The 18,435-nt window shown below is 34.9% G+C and overlaps 1 protein-coding gene across 1 annotated transcript; it reads left to right on the top strand.

Moving 5' to 3' along the window:
- Positions 1-910: 910 nt before the first annotated feature.
- Positions 911-3,349, top strand: LOC128209754 (uncharacterized). Its single transcript, XM_052913942.1, has one exon. It carries the CDS (start codon positions 1,053-1,055, stop codon positions 2,898-2,900), a length of 1,848 nt encoding a protein of 615 aa, XP_052769902.1. The 5' UTR covers positions 911-1,052; the 3' UTR covers positions 2,901-3,349.
- The last annotated feature ends 15,086 nt before the right edge of the window (positions 3,350-18,435 follow it).

Raw genomic sequence — 18,435 nt, 5'->3', positions numbered from 1 at the left:
CAACTGTATTTAGACATTTATAAGGCTCTATTTCGGATGCTAAAATGATGTTTTACACAGGCAGCTTCAAACTTCAGACTCCATTTACGTTTTAATTTATTGACATTATTTTGTTCTGAATATCACAGTAAATGCAATGATATGTGCTGATCAAAATGGAGTGCAAATGTATGTTCAGAGTAATTTTATGGTCAGTGAGTTGTTTTTTATGATCCCAGATTATGCTGTAAAAGAAAACAGAACTTATGGTAATATACTTAGGTTAGGCTTATCTACTTTTCTTCTATCCGGAGCAGTGTTAATATCGCTATTTGTGAAAAGATATTTGTTCCAAACTGTTGTTTTATCAGAATTTGGTAAAAAATGACTTTGAAACATCAATTTGGACCAAACAATGAAACATGTTCCTGTTAAGTTTAGCTGTCTTCCTCAGCATCGATGTCATAAAGTCAAATCATGATTCAATTATTGATTTGTTAGTGTATGACATGATGAACAATGACTTCGAGTATGGTCACAACAGATTTATTATAAAGAATAAGATTAAATTTCCAAAATTCGAGCCACAGTGTTTATACCAAAAGACGCCATTTTAATCGAATTCATTGAATGCAATGCTAAACCGATCGATATTCAGTATAAAACGCCTGACATCGGTTACTTCCCTTTACAAAAGCACTTGCTCTTGCGCAGGAAAAATAAAGAGTTGATTATTTTCAGCCTTTAAATTTTTATTACCACAAAAAAGAATTAAGGTGCAGTCGCACAATTTTTTTCTATTTTTTACATGTTCAAAAAATATGTGCGAGAAATCCGCGGAACGAAACATTAATTTGGTGTGGCCGAAACAAACAAAAACAAAAATAACAGTAAATAAATAGTTAAGCACTTGTTGTTATTGCGAAAGGACCTTAATTTTGATTTTAAGCTAGAATGAATTATCTTTTCATACCGTTACTATGTAATTTTTGAACAGCACAAACCTTACGTAATTTAGTTACAGTGTAAATCCAGTCCTTAATTAAATTACTGATTGTCCCATACTTAAAACAATGGATAGGAAACGACAATTGTCATATGTATATGTGGTGTTTATCTGGACTTTCGTAATTATTTATGCGGAGGATTATACAATTGAGGCAGAGGACATGTCAATAGGATCTGCTCCGGTTATAACAAGAGTCACTGCTTCAGGAAATAAATCAGTCCTATTGAAACAAGGAGAAGAAATTCACTTCGAAATATGCATGATGGCAACAACGGATATTCGCCTGTCAAGTGTCATATATTCCAACGATGGACCAAGTGATAAGGTTCGTGTACAGATTGACGATATGAATTTAGCAGTCATCGAAACAGTGACTTTAATGGAAGGCGGACGTGGATGGAGTCTGTTTAGATCTCCTCTTGGTCCATTTGCAGATTACAAAATAACGCAAGGGAAACATCTGTTAAAAGTAATTTTGCTACAAAGCGATCCGTATGGTGTAGAGATTGATGCTGTCAATATTAACATGGATACTATTCAGCCTAAAAGTTTACGCTCGTGTGATGTATTCTGTTTCAATGACGTCAGGTTCTTTGATGATGTACGATTGTCTACAAATTCCAGCCTAGCAACAGCGTTTCAGAAAAGCTACAAGACGACATGCGCTGAGGTTGACAACGTTAATGTACCCGTCATTCATGAGTCGGCAAAGAAATTTGTTGTTACAGCAAGCTCTCCGAGATATACAACTTTTGTGAACAATCGAGACGCCGATTGGTCGGGCTGTAAAACGAATGGGCCTTACTTTCAATTTTTCGGTGTTGACCTTTCTAAAGGCAGAACATTCAAAGACAGAACTACATCACTTTCTATTAGTATCCATCAAGGACTCGGCTTTAAACGCGATGACTTTGGTATAATTGGGGATTATGATATAAATTTTAGCTTACCTGGACAGGCGGCTGGTTCAATGGATTCGGAGATAGGGTCACTGACAGTCTTTAAGAATTTGAGGTTCAATGGAACCATGACAGTGACATTTGAGTATTTCAACCGCTACGATCAATGGATTGGGGGTCAGTCTAAATCATTTACAAATTACTTAGATGCATTAGTTTTTCAAACACCAAAGTTCAGCTTCCGTGAAGGCACTGGGAACTTAATAAAGATTAAATTTTACACGAATGAGACCAACACCGACACTTTCCAAATCGAAGAACTTTCTATGAAGCGAAGTAGACAAAAGGAAGATACTAGTACAACAATATACACGGATGCAAACACAATTATAGAGACTGTTGATGTTGACTTATGGTGGAGGATGAACGAAACAATGACCATTTCTCTTACACATACAGGAGAGACATTTCACGACGCGGACTACTTCCGTGTGGTACGTCGCGTGCTGTGGATGCCTGAGAGCTGGTCGCAAGTATTTGTCATGTACCAAGATGGAAACATACGTCTGTTGACTCTAACTCCTCACGGGTTAGACTGGATACCGTTTGGTTCATCATTTATTGTTGGACAAACTGACCCCAGCCAACAAAGACCATTCGCTTCCATTGTCCACGTAGACATTGACCCTATATCACTGCATTTGGTCATATTTTACAAAGATGGCGGCGTTGTTGAAATGGACATTGTAACAACGGAGCGAGAAACGAAACTACAAATTACTGACAGTACATTTACCCGTGACTTAAACAAATTTCCGTTTTTCACATTTCGGTCAATGTATGTTACTGATGGAAACAGCGACGTCGACCATATCTCTGTGGACAACAATTACCAAACAAAGGGAATTATGGAACCATGGGATACTTTGCAAGGAACTAACTTCGTATTCCACAGAAAGTGTATATCAAAACACAATACTCTGAGTCCTGATATAAGTTTGAAAATACTATAATATTTTAGTTTGGCTTCTGTTCTTCTCCGGGAAGTAAACAAACATTGTCCAAATTCCAAGACTGGTTTACTCATCATCTCAAGTTATTAGATGTTTGATTTCGGTTTGATGAATGTTGGTATAAAATGATATATAAGCGGTATTAAAAGAAATATCAGATTATTTTCCTATTTCATTAAATACAACCATACATGATTTAATGTATTAAAAACTACTGAAAATCCTGATTGAACTTTTAGCAATTAATGTGCTTATGAATGAAATTTAATTCAAAATTTACTACATTTTCGTATACAAATCTAATTCACCTTAATTGGCATTTTGTTCGTAGAAGGTTTGTTACTTCAAAATGGAAACCTTATTCAAAAGCAAATCGATAAAAAACAGAAACTGTTGTTTAGATGAATACTTTTATCTACATTCCAATTTATTGATTCATGGAATTGTTAAATAAGAGTTCACCTTTAAAGTATGTTTGAACAGAATTAAACGATCAATGATCAAAAGTAGAAAAGTGTGTTTTTGTAACTTCAAAGAGCTTCGTTTGAGTTAATCGTAACGAAATATTGCAGTTTATATGTCGAGATATAAGATAAATTGTTAAAGCTACGTTTTCAGTAAATTTGTACTTAATATAACAACACAAACAGGATTTACAACCCGTTAAGAGAGATATACCGTTTAAATCAAGCTTTTTTATCACTATACTGATTATGACTCGAACTGTCTAAAGAGGGAAAGCTTCAGGTGTATGTGGTGCATTGCGATTTCAACCGCGAGCTTTTTGGTCTATTGTTAAAGCGTCAACCATTACATATAAATCATGTAAATGATTTTAATCTATACCGCCTTTGGCGGGCAGTCATCGGAGCCACACCACTTTGTAATGAAATGGTCCAACGTGTTTTCTGGTGTTGTACCAATGAATGATAGGTTGATTGTGGTCTCTTATTCTTTTCATTTGACTCAGAGGGAAATGTAATTCCTTATTGGATTGACTCGTTCTGACAAGTTCTGACAATCAGATTTAAAAAGAAAACTCTTTTTATATTTAAAACAACACATGATATCCTATGTGAAACTACATGTAGGACTTTTACATTTAACACAACACAGTTAATCCTATGTGGAACTGCAATCCCCGATTATCTTACTTTACTCGCACAAAACATTAAAAAACTAGATAAGAGACCATTGGCTTTTTCAAAACATAACAAAATGTTGTGCCTCCAATAATTGCCCGTCGTGACTATATTAATGTACAGAAAATATTTGTTCCTCGTTTCTTTTGCTGGTGACACAAAAATGTCCCTGTTTAAACTGCAACTATTCAAATGATTTAAGAAATGCATTATTCTTCAACTTTTATGTAATTTGTATAAGAAACATATTATTCGAAACGGATCGATTTTCCAAATGTTAAAAACGATAATGCCGGTTATAAGTCGCATTCAAATTTAAAAAAGTGAACTTCGAATATAGGGACGTACATGTAAAGGAGAAAGCGCAATTATGTTACAACATTGGTATCGTCTAACACCTCCCTTTTTTCCATCCTGTTTTAAAATGCGCATGTTTTGAAGTGCATCGATACGATATGATTGCGTATGTTTACACATATCAGATAGATTATGAATATAATGCCAAAACAAGAATTCATATAAAATATATATATATATCCGCAACAGTACAATCCTTGTATTAATATTCACGTTTTTATAACATAGTTTCGTTTTGCCTATAATTGTATAAAATATGTATACTAAGGCGTTTAAAAACAGTTTGTAATTGGGCGTATAAGACGTATTTGTTGTTTACATCAGTGTTTTAATGAAGGAGTGCAAAGGGTTCAGGGAGTGTACTAAATTGCGAAGGCTCGTGTGTTTTTCAAAATAAACTACTGCATCTTTAGCGTAGAAGTTGCTGAAAGCTATCTTGGGTTAAGTTTTTTTTAATTAAGGTTGAACATGTGTTACATTTTTATTATGATGTATAGCAACGAGTATTCGAGTAACCAATTAATTTTGCGAATATTAAATAATGTTCCAACACTAAATAAACTACTCCATTGCTTGTTGAAAATGAATTATATTAGCGAAACATTGGACATACCTTCTTGGTATTGTTGTTTGTGACCTTGACCTCCTTTCCAGGGGCCGTGCCTTTGGGGTCATGACTCGACTCGCTCCACACAAGGAGCTCAAACTTTGTTTATATATATAAGTAATGTATACGATCATTGATTGAATAATTTGTTACATGTAAACTAATATGAGCTTAAACAAGATTGCATATCATTAATTTGTAAATGACATTCATTTTAATTGTTTTCTACATACAATATACCGTCACCTTAGTGCAAGAACTCAATATCTGCTTCTATATATATGCAGCTATTGAGTTATTGCACTCAGGTGCCGATACATACTTTCCAGTAGAGCCACTGTCATAATTATCAAACAAAGTACTTTAAATTTCAAAGAGTTGTTTGTTTGTTTTAGTTGTTTGTTTTTTTCTCAAATATCAGTGAAAGTGACATGATGACGCACTATAAATATGGTCGTCAGTTGTTATGAATGAGTGAATATATATTTATACTCCCACAAGTTTATTATGCGACGAATATTTTACTATGTGTATGCTTAACAAGCAATACATGAATTTAGATATTCTACTATCATGAACATTTTTTATACCGAAAAGTTTACATTTCTGAGTATGTTCATAAGTATTAATTGCAAACACATTCCCACACGTTTTTGAGTGAAAAATCAAAAGTCACAAAGTGACAAAACTAAGTAATACATTTCGTGATTTCCTTATATGGGTATGAACGCAGTTGGGAAAGACTCCACGCGTACTTAAATCATCCCAACTGCGATCATATCCCCGCTTATGACATCAATCGCGCAATTCATTACATATATTTACACCAATATGACAACAATACATTTAGCACATCATAAATTAAATGTTTTCAACATGTTATTTAAATAATGCGTGGCCTGCTGTCACAAAACAATCAATATTACGCTTTTATAAATATACGCGATGATTCGCTATCCGAACATATCCGAAGATGTTGCGTTCATAATTTGTTTTCGCAATTTCCGAAAGGCCGTTCATTAAAGTTCCGTGAACTTTTGTATGTTGTGTGTCACACGTTTAGTGTCTGTCGGGCTTTGCCTATATACATTTAACAAGATTCCTTGTTAAACTGTTGGCTACATTGCTTATAAATAAAGTATTTATTGTAGTTTCTATTTTTCCAGCCAATGAAATCGCATAACGGGCTCCAGTAAGTAAAACGCTCTATCTTTAAAAATGGTAGTTATATCTCTTAACAAACATGAACCCTTATATTTGTTCCCCGTCTGCTCAAAAAAGGTTATAATGAAAGACATTTTACTCGTATTAGGTAAACTCTTAATAACTGAGAATTGCAAGCTCGCTTAGCCTGCCTAGAATTTCCTAGTACTTTCATTAATGATTTAAAATCCAAATGGAATAACATACTGACGTGTATGAACACTATTTAAATTAAAAAAACACTCACAATTATTTCCACAAAAGGTTAAAAGGTAAGCCTCACATAGATAGTTAATTAAATTCAAGATTTTGGAAATGTTCTTGCACTGGTGAAACTTTTATATAGATTTAACTAAAAAAAAAAAAATTAATAACCAGTGACCCAACATCAGAGAAGTTTTCCCTTACATACCAAATCTGAATGTTTAAGAAAATACTACAACTTTCATCAACAACTTTCAACGTTCTGCAAAAATCGCGGTTATCTTGAAACTTCTATACATGGCATAGAACAATTCTAGAACTTTCTGACAAGTTAAGAAGTTTGTTTTCACGAATCCATGTCACCTAGCATTAAAAATAGATTCCTACACAATCAAATTTATATTTATACACAATGTAACAATAAGGATTGGTTATTCACGGCCTCTAAACGCCAGCTCCACCACTTTACGGTGGTGCAAACAAAAAGAGCTGTCGACACTTCCGTGGTGGAGCTGTGCCCTATGTTTAAATGAACAAACGTGAGTATGATTTATATTTTATTTGATAATTTAATTTAACGGACATATTTCAAAAATCGGAGAATGTGGTACCGTGTAAGAACACTTCTACTGTAGGCTGGTTACTATTTCGTTTCAATATTGTGCAAACTGTGGTGTCAGGAGCTTTTCTCCCGAATCGGACTTGTGCATATTTTGGGATCTGATTGCATAGCAAGTACATTTCGGTGCTTACACACCCCGTAAGAACATTCTCACGCATGCAAACATAACTGTTATGTATAGTACCTATGCCGGAACACAACAAAACTGATAAGACTTTCTTAAAAAGGAAAAATGCACATATTTATAAAAGTGGTGGCGCTGTTGCCCTAGTGGTGGCGCTATCGAGTATGTTTTGCGCTTGAAGTAATACAAAAAGTTAACGCTTTTGGAATGAATACAACAGTTGCTATGTTTATCATTCATTGAACATTATGCTGGTTGTGCATACTACTTGCGGAAACAAAACTCTACGCGAACTACCTTAACCTTACTGAAAACTATTTAAAAAACAAATGGCTAAGTGCTGTTAATTTTACCATATAACTATCATGTGTGTACGGTACGGATATAAAAATCCGACCCGAGTACACGCGCGTAAGCCGGTAACGAGGTTTGCCGAGTTACCGGCCATGCAGCGTGACCGAAGGACGGATTTTTCGATACGGACCGGAAAAAACATGATTGAATTTTTTTCTTGCATATTTAAAATTATCAATTTGTGGAATAATTGGGGTAGAAAACGCACTTTTGTACATTTTACCAAAAAGCGCGTGAAACGTTGTTTACTGACGTCATAAAGCGCAATGGGTTTAAATCACTATTGATGTCAAATAGTTACTATTAAAATCGCTATTTTACGATTATTCAATATCTATTTTAAATAATTGCATACTTATATAATTGATTGTGCTTTATTGAAACGAAATAATGTACTTTTCATAAACCATACAATAAAAGAAATAAGAAGTAGCGAGTTGTTGCGCATATTTCATCTTACTTGGTGGTGTAAGATGCGTTTTTTCAACACTGGTCAAATGACCGGAAACACACGTCCGGTATGCAATAATACCTCTCTCATAACCGGACACACATGATAGATACTTATAGTTATATAGTAAAATTAACAGCACTTAGCCATTTGTTTTCGAAATAGTTTTCAGTAAGGTGAAGGTAGTTCGCGTAGAGTTTTGTTTTCGCAAGTAGTATGCATAACCAGCATAATGTTTAATGAATGATAAACATAGCAACTTTTATATTCATTCCAAAAGCGTTTACTTTTTATATTATTTCAAGCGCAAAACATACTCGATAGCGCCACCACTAGGGCAACAGCGCCACCACTTTTATAAATATGTGCATTTTTCCTTTTTAAGAAGTTCTTATCAGTTTTGTTGTGTTTCGGCATAGATACTACACATAACAGTTATGTTTGCATGCGTGAGAATGTTCTTACGGGGTGTGTAAGTACCGAAATGTACTTGCTATGCAATCAGATCTCAAAATATGCACAAGTCCGATTCGGGAGAAAAGCTCCTGACACCACAGTTTGCACAATATTGAAACGAAATAGTAACCAGCCTACAGTAGAAGTGTTCTTACATGGTACCACATTCTCCGATTTTCGAAATATGTCCGTTAAATTAAATTATCAAATAAAATATAAATCATACTCACGTTTGTTCATTTTAACATAGGGCACAGCTCCACCACGGAAGTGTCGACAGCTCTTTTTCTTTGCACCACCGTAAAGTGGTGGAGCTGACGTTTAGAGGCCGTGTTATTAGCTTAATCCAAGTGTTAGAAAGAAATTTTCTCAGAGTGATCATAGAACTCTATTTGGGAAATCTCCTTTGATCACTAGTTAAACGAGTTTTGATCTTTCGCCGGTATTCAACACAAAGCCCGTTTCTGTTGTGCTAAATGTCAGTTTCATATTTTTTGATTAAATAAATATTCGTTTAAGAAACAAAACCTCGTATGCCATTTTCGTACCTAGTAAATTTCCATTTGTGATTATTCATATGTAAGACGCACAATATAGGTTGATGATTTTATTTCAAATTTTAATGCATTATCTCAGTTTAACTCATTTGACTTTAAAAAGAGGCAAATGATTTAGATTCACATAAAAACTCATTGAAGTCAAATGAGTTACGTTATCATGATGATGCATTAAGTTTTCTGTTTGCACAAACCTTTATTGTGCCACCATAAAGCACTTTGCGTAATACCGTTCAGTGGATTTGAATTATCAAAGTAATTATGAGCAAAAAATCAGCTTTAAACAAAAACAACCAACACATAATGACAGAGTGTATAATTAATTTAGCACTTGTAATATTTGAAAAGGACGTTTAATTATGATTTTTAATTACAACTTATCATCTTTATATATCGCTATTATGTAAATTTTGAAAATTTCTTAGCCAAGCTCATATCTAAAAATTGTTCCACGTCAACGCATGTGAACTATTTGTAAACAGTGTTTAACAAAACTAGAGGCATACCCGTACTTAAAAAATGGATACGAAACGACAATGGACATATATATGTGTGGTGTTCATCTGGACATTCGTTAATGTATATGCTGAAGATTATATCATTGAGGCAGAAGACATGTCTATAGGATCTGCTCCAGTCATAAGAAGACTCACTGCGTCAGGAAATAAATCAGTGTTGATGAAACAAGGAGAGGAAATTCACTTTGAATTATGCACAATGGCAACAACGGAGATTCGCCTGTCAAGTGTCATATACTCCAACGACGGACCAAGTGACAAGGTCCGTGTACAGATTAACGATTTAAAATTAGCAACCATCGAAACAGTGACTTTAATGGAAGGTGGAAATGGGTGGGGCATGTTTAGATCTCCTCCTGGTCCCTTCAATGATAACAAAATTACACAAGGGAGACATCTGTTAAAAGTAACTGTGCTACAAAGCGACCCGTATGGTGTAGAGATTGATGCTGTCACCATTCACATGGACACAACACAACGTAAGAATTTTCGCACGTGTGATGTATTCTGCTTCGATAAAATCAGTTTCTTTGATGATGTACAATTGTCAACACACACCAGCCTAGCAACAGCGCTTCAAAAAAGCTACAGGACAACATGCGCTGAAGTTGACAACGTTAATATACCCGTCATTCATGTGTCGGCAAAGAAATTTATAGTTACTGCAAGTTTACCGAAATATACTACTTTTGAGAACAAGCGAAACGTCGATTGGTCGGGTTGTAAAAAGGGTGGACCATACTATAAATTCGTCAATTTGGACCTTTCGAAAGATCAAACAATAAGGGACGGGACTACATCACTCTCGATAAGCACCCGTCACGAGTTTGAATTTGAACTCGATATCTATGAGATTGGTGAATTTTATCTCAGTTTCAGCATGCCTGGGCCGAAGGCTGGTTCGATGGATTCGGAGATCGGGTCACTGACATTTTTAAAGAATCTGCGGTATAATGGAACCATGGCAGTGACATATGAGTATTACAACCGCTACGGTCAATGGATTGGGGGTCAGTCTGAATCATTTACAAATTACTTGGATGAAGTAGTTATTAAAACACCTAATTTCAGCTATCGCGAAGGCACTGGAAACTATATTAAGATAAAATTCTACACGAATGAGGTCTACACCGACTCTTTCCAAATCGAAGAATTGTTCATGATTCGAAGTGGACAAAAAGAAGACACTAGTACAACAATATACAAGGATTCAAACACAGCAATAGAAATTGTTGATATTGAATTATGGTGGAGAATAAACGAAACAATGACAATTACTCTTACACATACCGGGGAGATATTTCATAATGCGGACTACTTCCGTTTTGCACGTCGAGTGCCATGGATGCCTGAGAGATGGGCCCAAGTGTTCGTCATGTACCAAGATGGAAACATTCGTCTGCTAACTCTAACCCCTCACGGTTTAGACTGGATTCCATTTGGTTCATCAGTAATTGTTGGACAAACTGACCCAAGCAAGCACAGACCATGCGCTCCTATTGTCCACGTAGACATTGACCCGAGAACACTGCATTTGGTCATTTTCTACAAAGATGGCGGCGTTGTTGAAATGAATGTTTTAACAACGGTGCGAGACACGCAACTTCAAATTACTGACAGTGCATTTGCCCGTGACTTAAAAATGTTTCCGTTCTTCACATTTCGGTCCATGTATGTTGCCGATGGAAATAGCGACGCTGACCATATTTCGGTGGACAACAATAACCAGACAAAAGGCATTTTAGAACCGTGGGAAACTTTGCAAGGAACTTACTTTGCTTTCTTCAGAAAATGTATATCAATACACAACACTCTTAGTCCTGATATCAGTTTACAAATGCTTTAATGTCTTGGTTCAGCTTTTTTTTTACTTTAAAAGTAAATAAATGTAAATGGTGGCAGACAACAGTATTTTTCGTTTTGCAAAGGGCGGCGTGTGATCCGCACTCGAAAATAAACGCCACATGGACCTGCAAATAACCTGAAATACGTTTCATTTTCTACTTTCTCCAGTCTTTGATTTTACAAATATCCTGTAACATGTAAACATCGGTTGCAGTCCATTGTGGATAGGAGGGGGGGGGGGGGGTATTTTTTATCCAAAAGTTTATTAAAGTTGACATTTTATAAACTCTTCGGCAGAACACATCAGATATTCAGTTGAGCGGCAGATTTGATTATGGGGCCAAATCTAACACATTTTAGAATATAACCTGCGATAGATGTACACATATAGCAGAAATGTGGGTTTTCAACTGAGTAATTAAAATAATAACATTTAAAAAACAAATGATGCCAAAATTGACCTCCATCTTCTAGACAAAGATTTGAATCCCGCACTAGAATTATCAAATTCCGTTACCTGTTACCTAAGGATTCAATGAAGCATAACATACTAGTATACCGGGGTTGTCCGACACTACCAATAGCCAAGACTTGTATAATTTTTATTTCAGGTACCAGATCATGTTATTTGATTTGATGTCAGATTTCGGTAAAATAAATTGTTGGTATAAACAGACATTTAAAAGGTGTGAATTCATATCAGCATTTCCATTTATTCTTTAAATTAGAACAGGCAAAATCTAATTAAATGAAATCTACCAGAATGCATGATGAATGTACTTGTATATGATAGATAATACGACACATACGATTCTTATGAGTATAAAAATCTAATTAATCTTGGGATTTATCTTTAAAATTGATTGAATACCACCTTAAGGCAAATTGATAAAAGAAAAGCTGTTGGTGTTTTATATAAAGCGCTTACTTTCATGCATATAAAGTTGATTGATGTAATTGTTAAATACATTATCGCCCTTCTAAATCTGTTTGAAAAAGCAAAACAGTGATTTCGTCACTTTCAACTATAATTCTCGGTAAACTTTATTTAAAAATTAGATGCTCTTTTCTCCCACCTCAGATAAGTAGATCCATTAATTTAACCATGCAAGAAATTCTTATCTTGCCCACGGGCGAAGATAAAATTCCCGTATGGAACTTCTTTTAATGGTCACTACATTGTAATTACCTCCCTTGTTGAAGACTGTCGTCTGTAACGCATCGTGGAAACCTTGTCTTGTGGCAATATTTAGAACGCTAGTTAATTATTTCTCGCTTCAAATGTCTCCAGCAAACAGTTTTCACGCACCTTTCAAGAAATAATGCTTCACTCTTCTTAGAACTATTTAAAGACCGACCATTTACATACTCTGAATCACTGCGCGAATATCCATGACAACCACGAATTATCGCATATCCGTACTCAATTTTTTTCACTAAGCACAAAAGAGTTCCAGTAAAAAAATACATTTTTACTTAATTTTGTTTAACTGAGGTGGGAGAAAAAGCATCTACCATAGCCGCTCGTGTAAGATAGGTTCATCCCGACCCTCGCGTAGGGTGTTTTGCGGAAACTTGGTAAACCTCGTTTCAGCAAAACACCATACGCTCGGGTCGGTAATATACTTTGTTTAAGTGACTTTTGTTTTGACTTTTCCATTCTGTTGTAATAGCAACAAGGCAAATGACACATAATAGATCGTACTTTTTTCTTGCGCGATAATGTCATCGTTTTTATTTTTTTATTAATGGATTAAATTTAATGAATTTCCATTCAAACAAGCCTGCTCATCATGAGTCAAGCTAGTAGTTAAGTAAGTGATGCTTGTTAAAAAGTCCGGTAATCAATTAGTTGTATTAGTGTTGCGGTTGATGATACTTATTCTATCATGAAAATAGTTCAAATTTAAGTTGTAATTGTATTTCACTAAAAGATGTGAAGTCGATGATAGGTTCTTTGCAAAATCATAATATATTTTTTTATATAAAATTACGATCAGGCATTTAAGATTGTAATTCTTTTCTTTTTTGTATATTAAAGACACTAAATATCTTCAGATGTGTTGTTTATCTCATTGTATGTACCCAAAATGGTTTTAAACAACATTTAAGTGACAAACAATGATCCAGATGCCTGTGCTCCTGTATTGAGAAAAAACATGTGCTCTCCTTGTGACTGTCCAAACACCATCCGGTTTAATACTCAGGCCCCAATTTCTCGAAACTTCTTAAGCTTAACAGGCTTAAATAGCTTATTTAAATAAGCTAAAATACATACTTAAATTGAACTGTTATGAAAGGAAAATGGTTTATTGTGATTATCATAAATTTAAATCCTATCTAAAGTACAAAAGTTCTTTAAGAAGTAAATATTACACAAATTATTGAAAAACAAAAATAGCGAGCTTAGCTTAATCCTGTTATAGAAGTTTCGAGAAATTTGGCCCTGACGCTCATATGTCAATCCCTCTATGTTGATAGTTGCAGGGCGGTACCATATAAAGTCATATGCGTAAAATGAATAACCACGCATTGCTTATTGGCGGCTTTTTATATGTCGGTATAGCAGTATTTATCATGTAAATTGCTTCAAAGAGTATCTATTGCTTATTTGTTAAATTTGATAATTCTGACCTCCCACCAAACAACGAGTCTGCGCGGTTGTCCTGGTATTTTAGGAATGTAAGAAACAAACCACGTGACCCTCATAGTATACTTCATTTCATTAAAAAAAATATAAAAGCAAACATTCATGCATGCATAAACAGTACAAATTAACCTCAATTTTTGGCATTATCAATGGTGTTAAATCGTAAATGTTTTGTGTTTTTTTTTCTTCAAATAACCGTGCTCGCACATTCACTTGATGGATTGGGCGTAGTTAAAGCCACAAATCTTTGATGCATCTCAACACTAAGAAGCTAATTATGTGTTTTAACAGTTGTAAAAACTCATGTCACTGTGAACAAAGAACACAAGTAGTATTTCAATAAACTTTTGTTAATAATGGAATGTTTTGCTTGGCGGCATCGTTCTCCAGTTATGAAATTAACAGATTGCATTTGGTTTTTAGGGGGCAAGTTGTGGTAACAATATGGACACTGGTAAGAAATGCCGCCAACTTTAAACAATCATGAAGGTGCTCAAAATGAACAAAAACCGGCAATTTTCGTAAACAGTTGGTGTATTTGGGCAAAGTATGACAGCTCTCCTTTGACACAGTAAAATTTAAGCTGAAAATTAATGAGTGTAAAAGATGGATAAATCCCGTGCCATTTTTTACCTTTCGTGAACCAAGCCCTTCTGTACGTATTACCAAAAAAGCTGCGTTTTAATTATCACGGTTTTAGTATTAATGTACACGGTTTATACATGACTGTTATGTGGACATTCTGTCGAAAAAAATCGAATACTGTCCCTATGATATTTCAGTTTTTAGATGTTTCATCACTAATGTAACGTGACCCTTTGAAGTGAAACCTCGAAGTTATTATTTCACCATTTGTATGCTAAAGTCTTAAATCGACCAATGATTGTCTCGATGAGCTTTAACAGTAGGGGCGTCGTGAGAAAGTTACATCAAAGATATTAGAGCACGCCTAGAAAATCAATTTGACTTTGGAGCCTTCTGATATCGATAACTGACACAGGCTGGGTCGCTATAGGCCAGTACATCGGTATAAGGAAAACAATTGTAAATTTCACAAACTCAAAGGCAATGTAACGTGTATAATACGCCTGGTAGTCCATGGGTGATGACATCTACGTATATGAGTCCTTAACGAAGTATCACCAGAAAAGTTTCATATGAGGCACGAACACTCAGCACTGTTTTCCTTGTAGAATATGTTTTCTACAAAATTGATTGGACATTATTTCAGAGCGAACGATAAAAAAGTGGGGTTTTTTAAAATTGTTTCATGATAATGCTAATAGATTGGTTGATGTATTTGTAAAAAACGCGTTCGCCACAAAAAACATATATTTGAAGAAATAAAAATAAAACGATTGATAAACAAGAGGTTGTCACTTCAACGCCCTATTCAGCCTAATCGTTACGAAGAACTGCATTTAAACCCACATCAAATAGATGTATTAGTCCAAAGATTTACCACGCCTTTGCATATTCATTGTGCAAACGCACCTTTATTTTCACCGCGAGACGCGAGTTTTCGTGGATATTATATTTTTTGAAAGCTGCAATTTAATTGATTTCTCTTTTTTGTGGATATGGATAAGTCAATTCATGCAATAAACGTATTTTTATCAAGTCAACCATTGACTGGCACTTGATGTGAGGTGAAAGTATTGCCTTCGTTTTGTTGTCGATATCCCTGTATCTATACTTTATTTAATACTATTTTGATGATCATTTAGGATAAATGCATAATCGTCCTTACAATATAAAATGTTTTTTGGCTTGTCCAACGTTGGACCTTTTTTAGGTTACCGCATGTACACGTACACTTTGCTGTATTACAACCAACTTATCTCAGCATTTGTTATTTTTCTAAATGAAAATAATAAGATCAACTCTTTATCCAAAGGATAAATTTACATTTTAATTTGTTTTAACAATATTTATTTTAAAATAGTCATTTAAAGGAATACACAAGGTTAGAGCATAATCAATAATAAAAGGTTTTCTTATATAATACTACTGGAAAGGTAAGCAAGTGATATATGCACAAGACAAAATAAATCACAACATAATTGAGGAGGAAGCTTCTAAGCTTATATTATGCCTCGCTTCTGTCACACTTTCAAGCTGCTTGTTATGGTGTAAATGTTGCTATGATTTGTATAGTTTCGTTACCATTATAATTTGATAGATAAGGTGAAAGTTGAATGATAAATGAAGGAATTAGCAAAATGCTTTTGCAGTATGATAGAAGCAAGAGAGAGAGATAGAGAGAGAGAGAGAGAGGGGGAGGGAGGGAGGGAGGGAGAGAGAGAGATGTCAAAAAGCAGGAAGACGGGACAGTTTATATAAAGTTCAGGTCATTTGTAGAATCTGGTTTGTTCTTATAATCTTAAGAAGAAAAACGTTTAGTTTGGCGAATGTAGTGCTGAAGGTGATTGAATATCGCTGGGAGGCCTATTAGTAGACAGTTGGTCTAATAGATTATACCTTTGTACACTATAAAAGGGACAGGTGAACAAGAAATGGTAGGTGTCCTCAATTTCACCACATTGACAATTTGGGCCATTGATAATGTTTTTAGAAAACAAGTGTTCATTTAGACTGCTGCCACGCATCCGCAGCCTTGCATGTGTGACGCTCCATTTGCGTTCACCCTCTTTGTAGAAATTGGGAACTGATTGTTTATTATCGTTAAGATTGTGTTTAAAGAAGGGTATGGGGTGTCGAAGAACGAACAGTTTCCGGAAGTGCATTCCATAGGGATGTTGTGGTTTAAAAAAAAAATTAAATAACAGAAGAGTTTTACAACAAATATTACGAAGGTTGACAGAATTCCGAATATTGTAAGAGCTTGTTATTGTATCACTCGGGATGAAATAAGTTAAGTGTAATGGAGTAAGTGAATGGAATATCTTGTAAAACAGAGTGAGTTTATTTTTCCGCTTTCCCTCCTTCAAAGATTTAAATCCTGTTTCAATATAAAGATTTGAAATGGATGCAATACTTATGTGAATCAAAGCGCGAATGCGCTGAATGACTATCTGCGGGCAAATATGTGAGAGTTGCAAACTTTATTTGAACAAGGGGGAATGGGTGAAGTGCACATGGATAAAAGTGAAAACTTTGCCGAGGGCCAAGAGCGCTTGTGCCCACATTTGACGGAAAGATAATGTATGTAGAAACTATTTTTAGATTATTGGAAATTGCCTGTTCTAAGAATGAGAATATGATAGTGTTTTTCAAGTTTAATTGATCATTAATTATTAATGTTTTATTCAAGTATCTTTGTAGAAATAGTTCTTGTGCTGTTATGAATGATTTGAACTCTTTGGATGTTTTACATGTTTAATCCGAACTACTTTGCTTCACCAAACGTATGCATAACTCACTCAGTCACTGTCGTATCAGGACATGTGTGCTAATATAAATTGAAAGTCTAATGTCTAAAACTGTGCCAAGAATACACCGGAACGAAGCTTTTATGCAGAAAATGAAAATATCTTACAAAAAAGGACACGCCTAAAAGCCATAAAATGAATAATATTTTGTTATTGTATACATAGCAGGCAAATCATAGTATTTGAAGCATTAGCAACGCGAAACCTGAGATACAACTATTTTGACATTCAGGCAATCATTTTTGTTTCTTATCTCATAAAAGTAATATAAAAAATACACCATTACAAACAAGCGTGCTTCAGGTCACGCCAGGTTATAGTAACAAACCTTGTAGGCGATGGGACACTTGCAGTCGGTAATACTTTCTGGAATATCTTGGGCTAAACTCAGAGTGAATATCATTATGTTACCTTCCTACCAGAGCCTCCATTATTTTGACCCACATTAATCTGATGAATATAGCGATCTAAAAATAATTAATTCTGCTATAAATAAAACTCCGTGATACAGAAATAAAACGCAGAAATAGCCGAATAAGCAAGAACTCATACTCGGACCACAATACAACTAATCTATTTTTATGCTGTTGACGTCATTCTGCTAAATATAGAGCGCATTGACACAAAAAATGGGTTAAAATGACATGAAAAGAAGTAATTCTTCGGATTTTGCGGTCTTATGACTACCTGTGCGCATGCGCAGATAGTATAAAACTACAGAAACAAGCTTGGTTAAATGGCACTGGGTAAACGCCAAATACATAGAACACAAAAACACAAAAACACAAACAAGAAACATGGAAGAACAGCACAAAACTCCACAAACAGCACAGTGCATACATACTATATAAAAAACTAGGTATGTTTATCAATGATTGATAGGTGTCGCCTTGGAACTAGTACTTCAATGATAAGAGATCCCAACTCTATCTGCAGACGGAGGAATACAATTCAGAGCACCTAATGCAAACACTTCAAAGATACGATGCAGTCATTGTTTGAAACTATAAGCATCACACACAGTCTACCTTATAAAACAAAAGGTATATCTGC

The sequence above is a fragment of the Mya arenaria genome, chromosome 11 (genome assembly GCF_026914265.1).
Source record: "Mya arenaria isolate MELC-2E11 chromosome 11, ASM2691426v1".
NCBI lineage: Eukaryota > Metazoa > Mollusca > Bivalvia > Myida > Myidae > Mya > Mya arenaria.
Note: the sequence above shows the minus strand (reverse complement) of the source record. Positions and strands in the feature narration are given on the sequence as shown.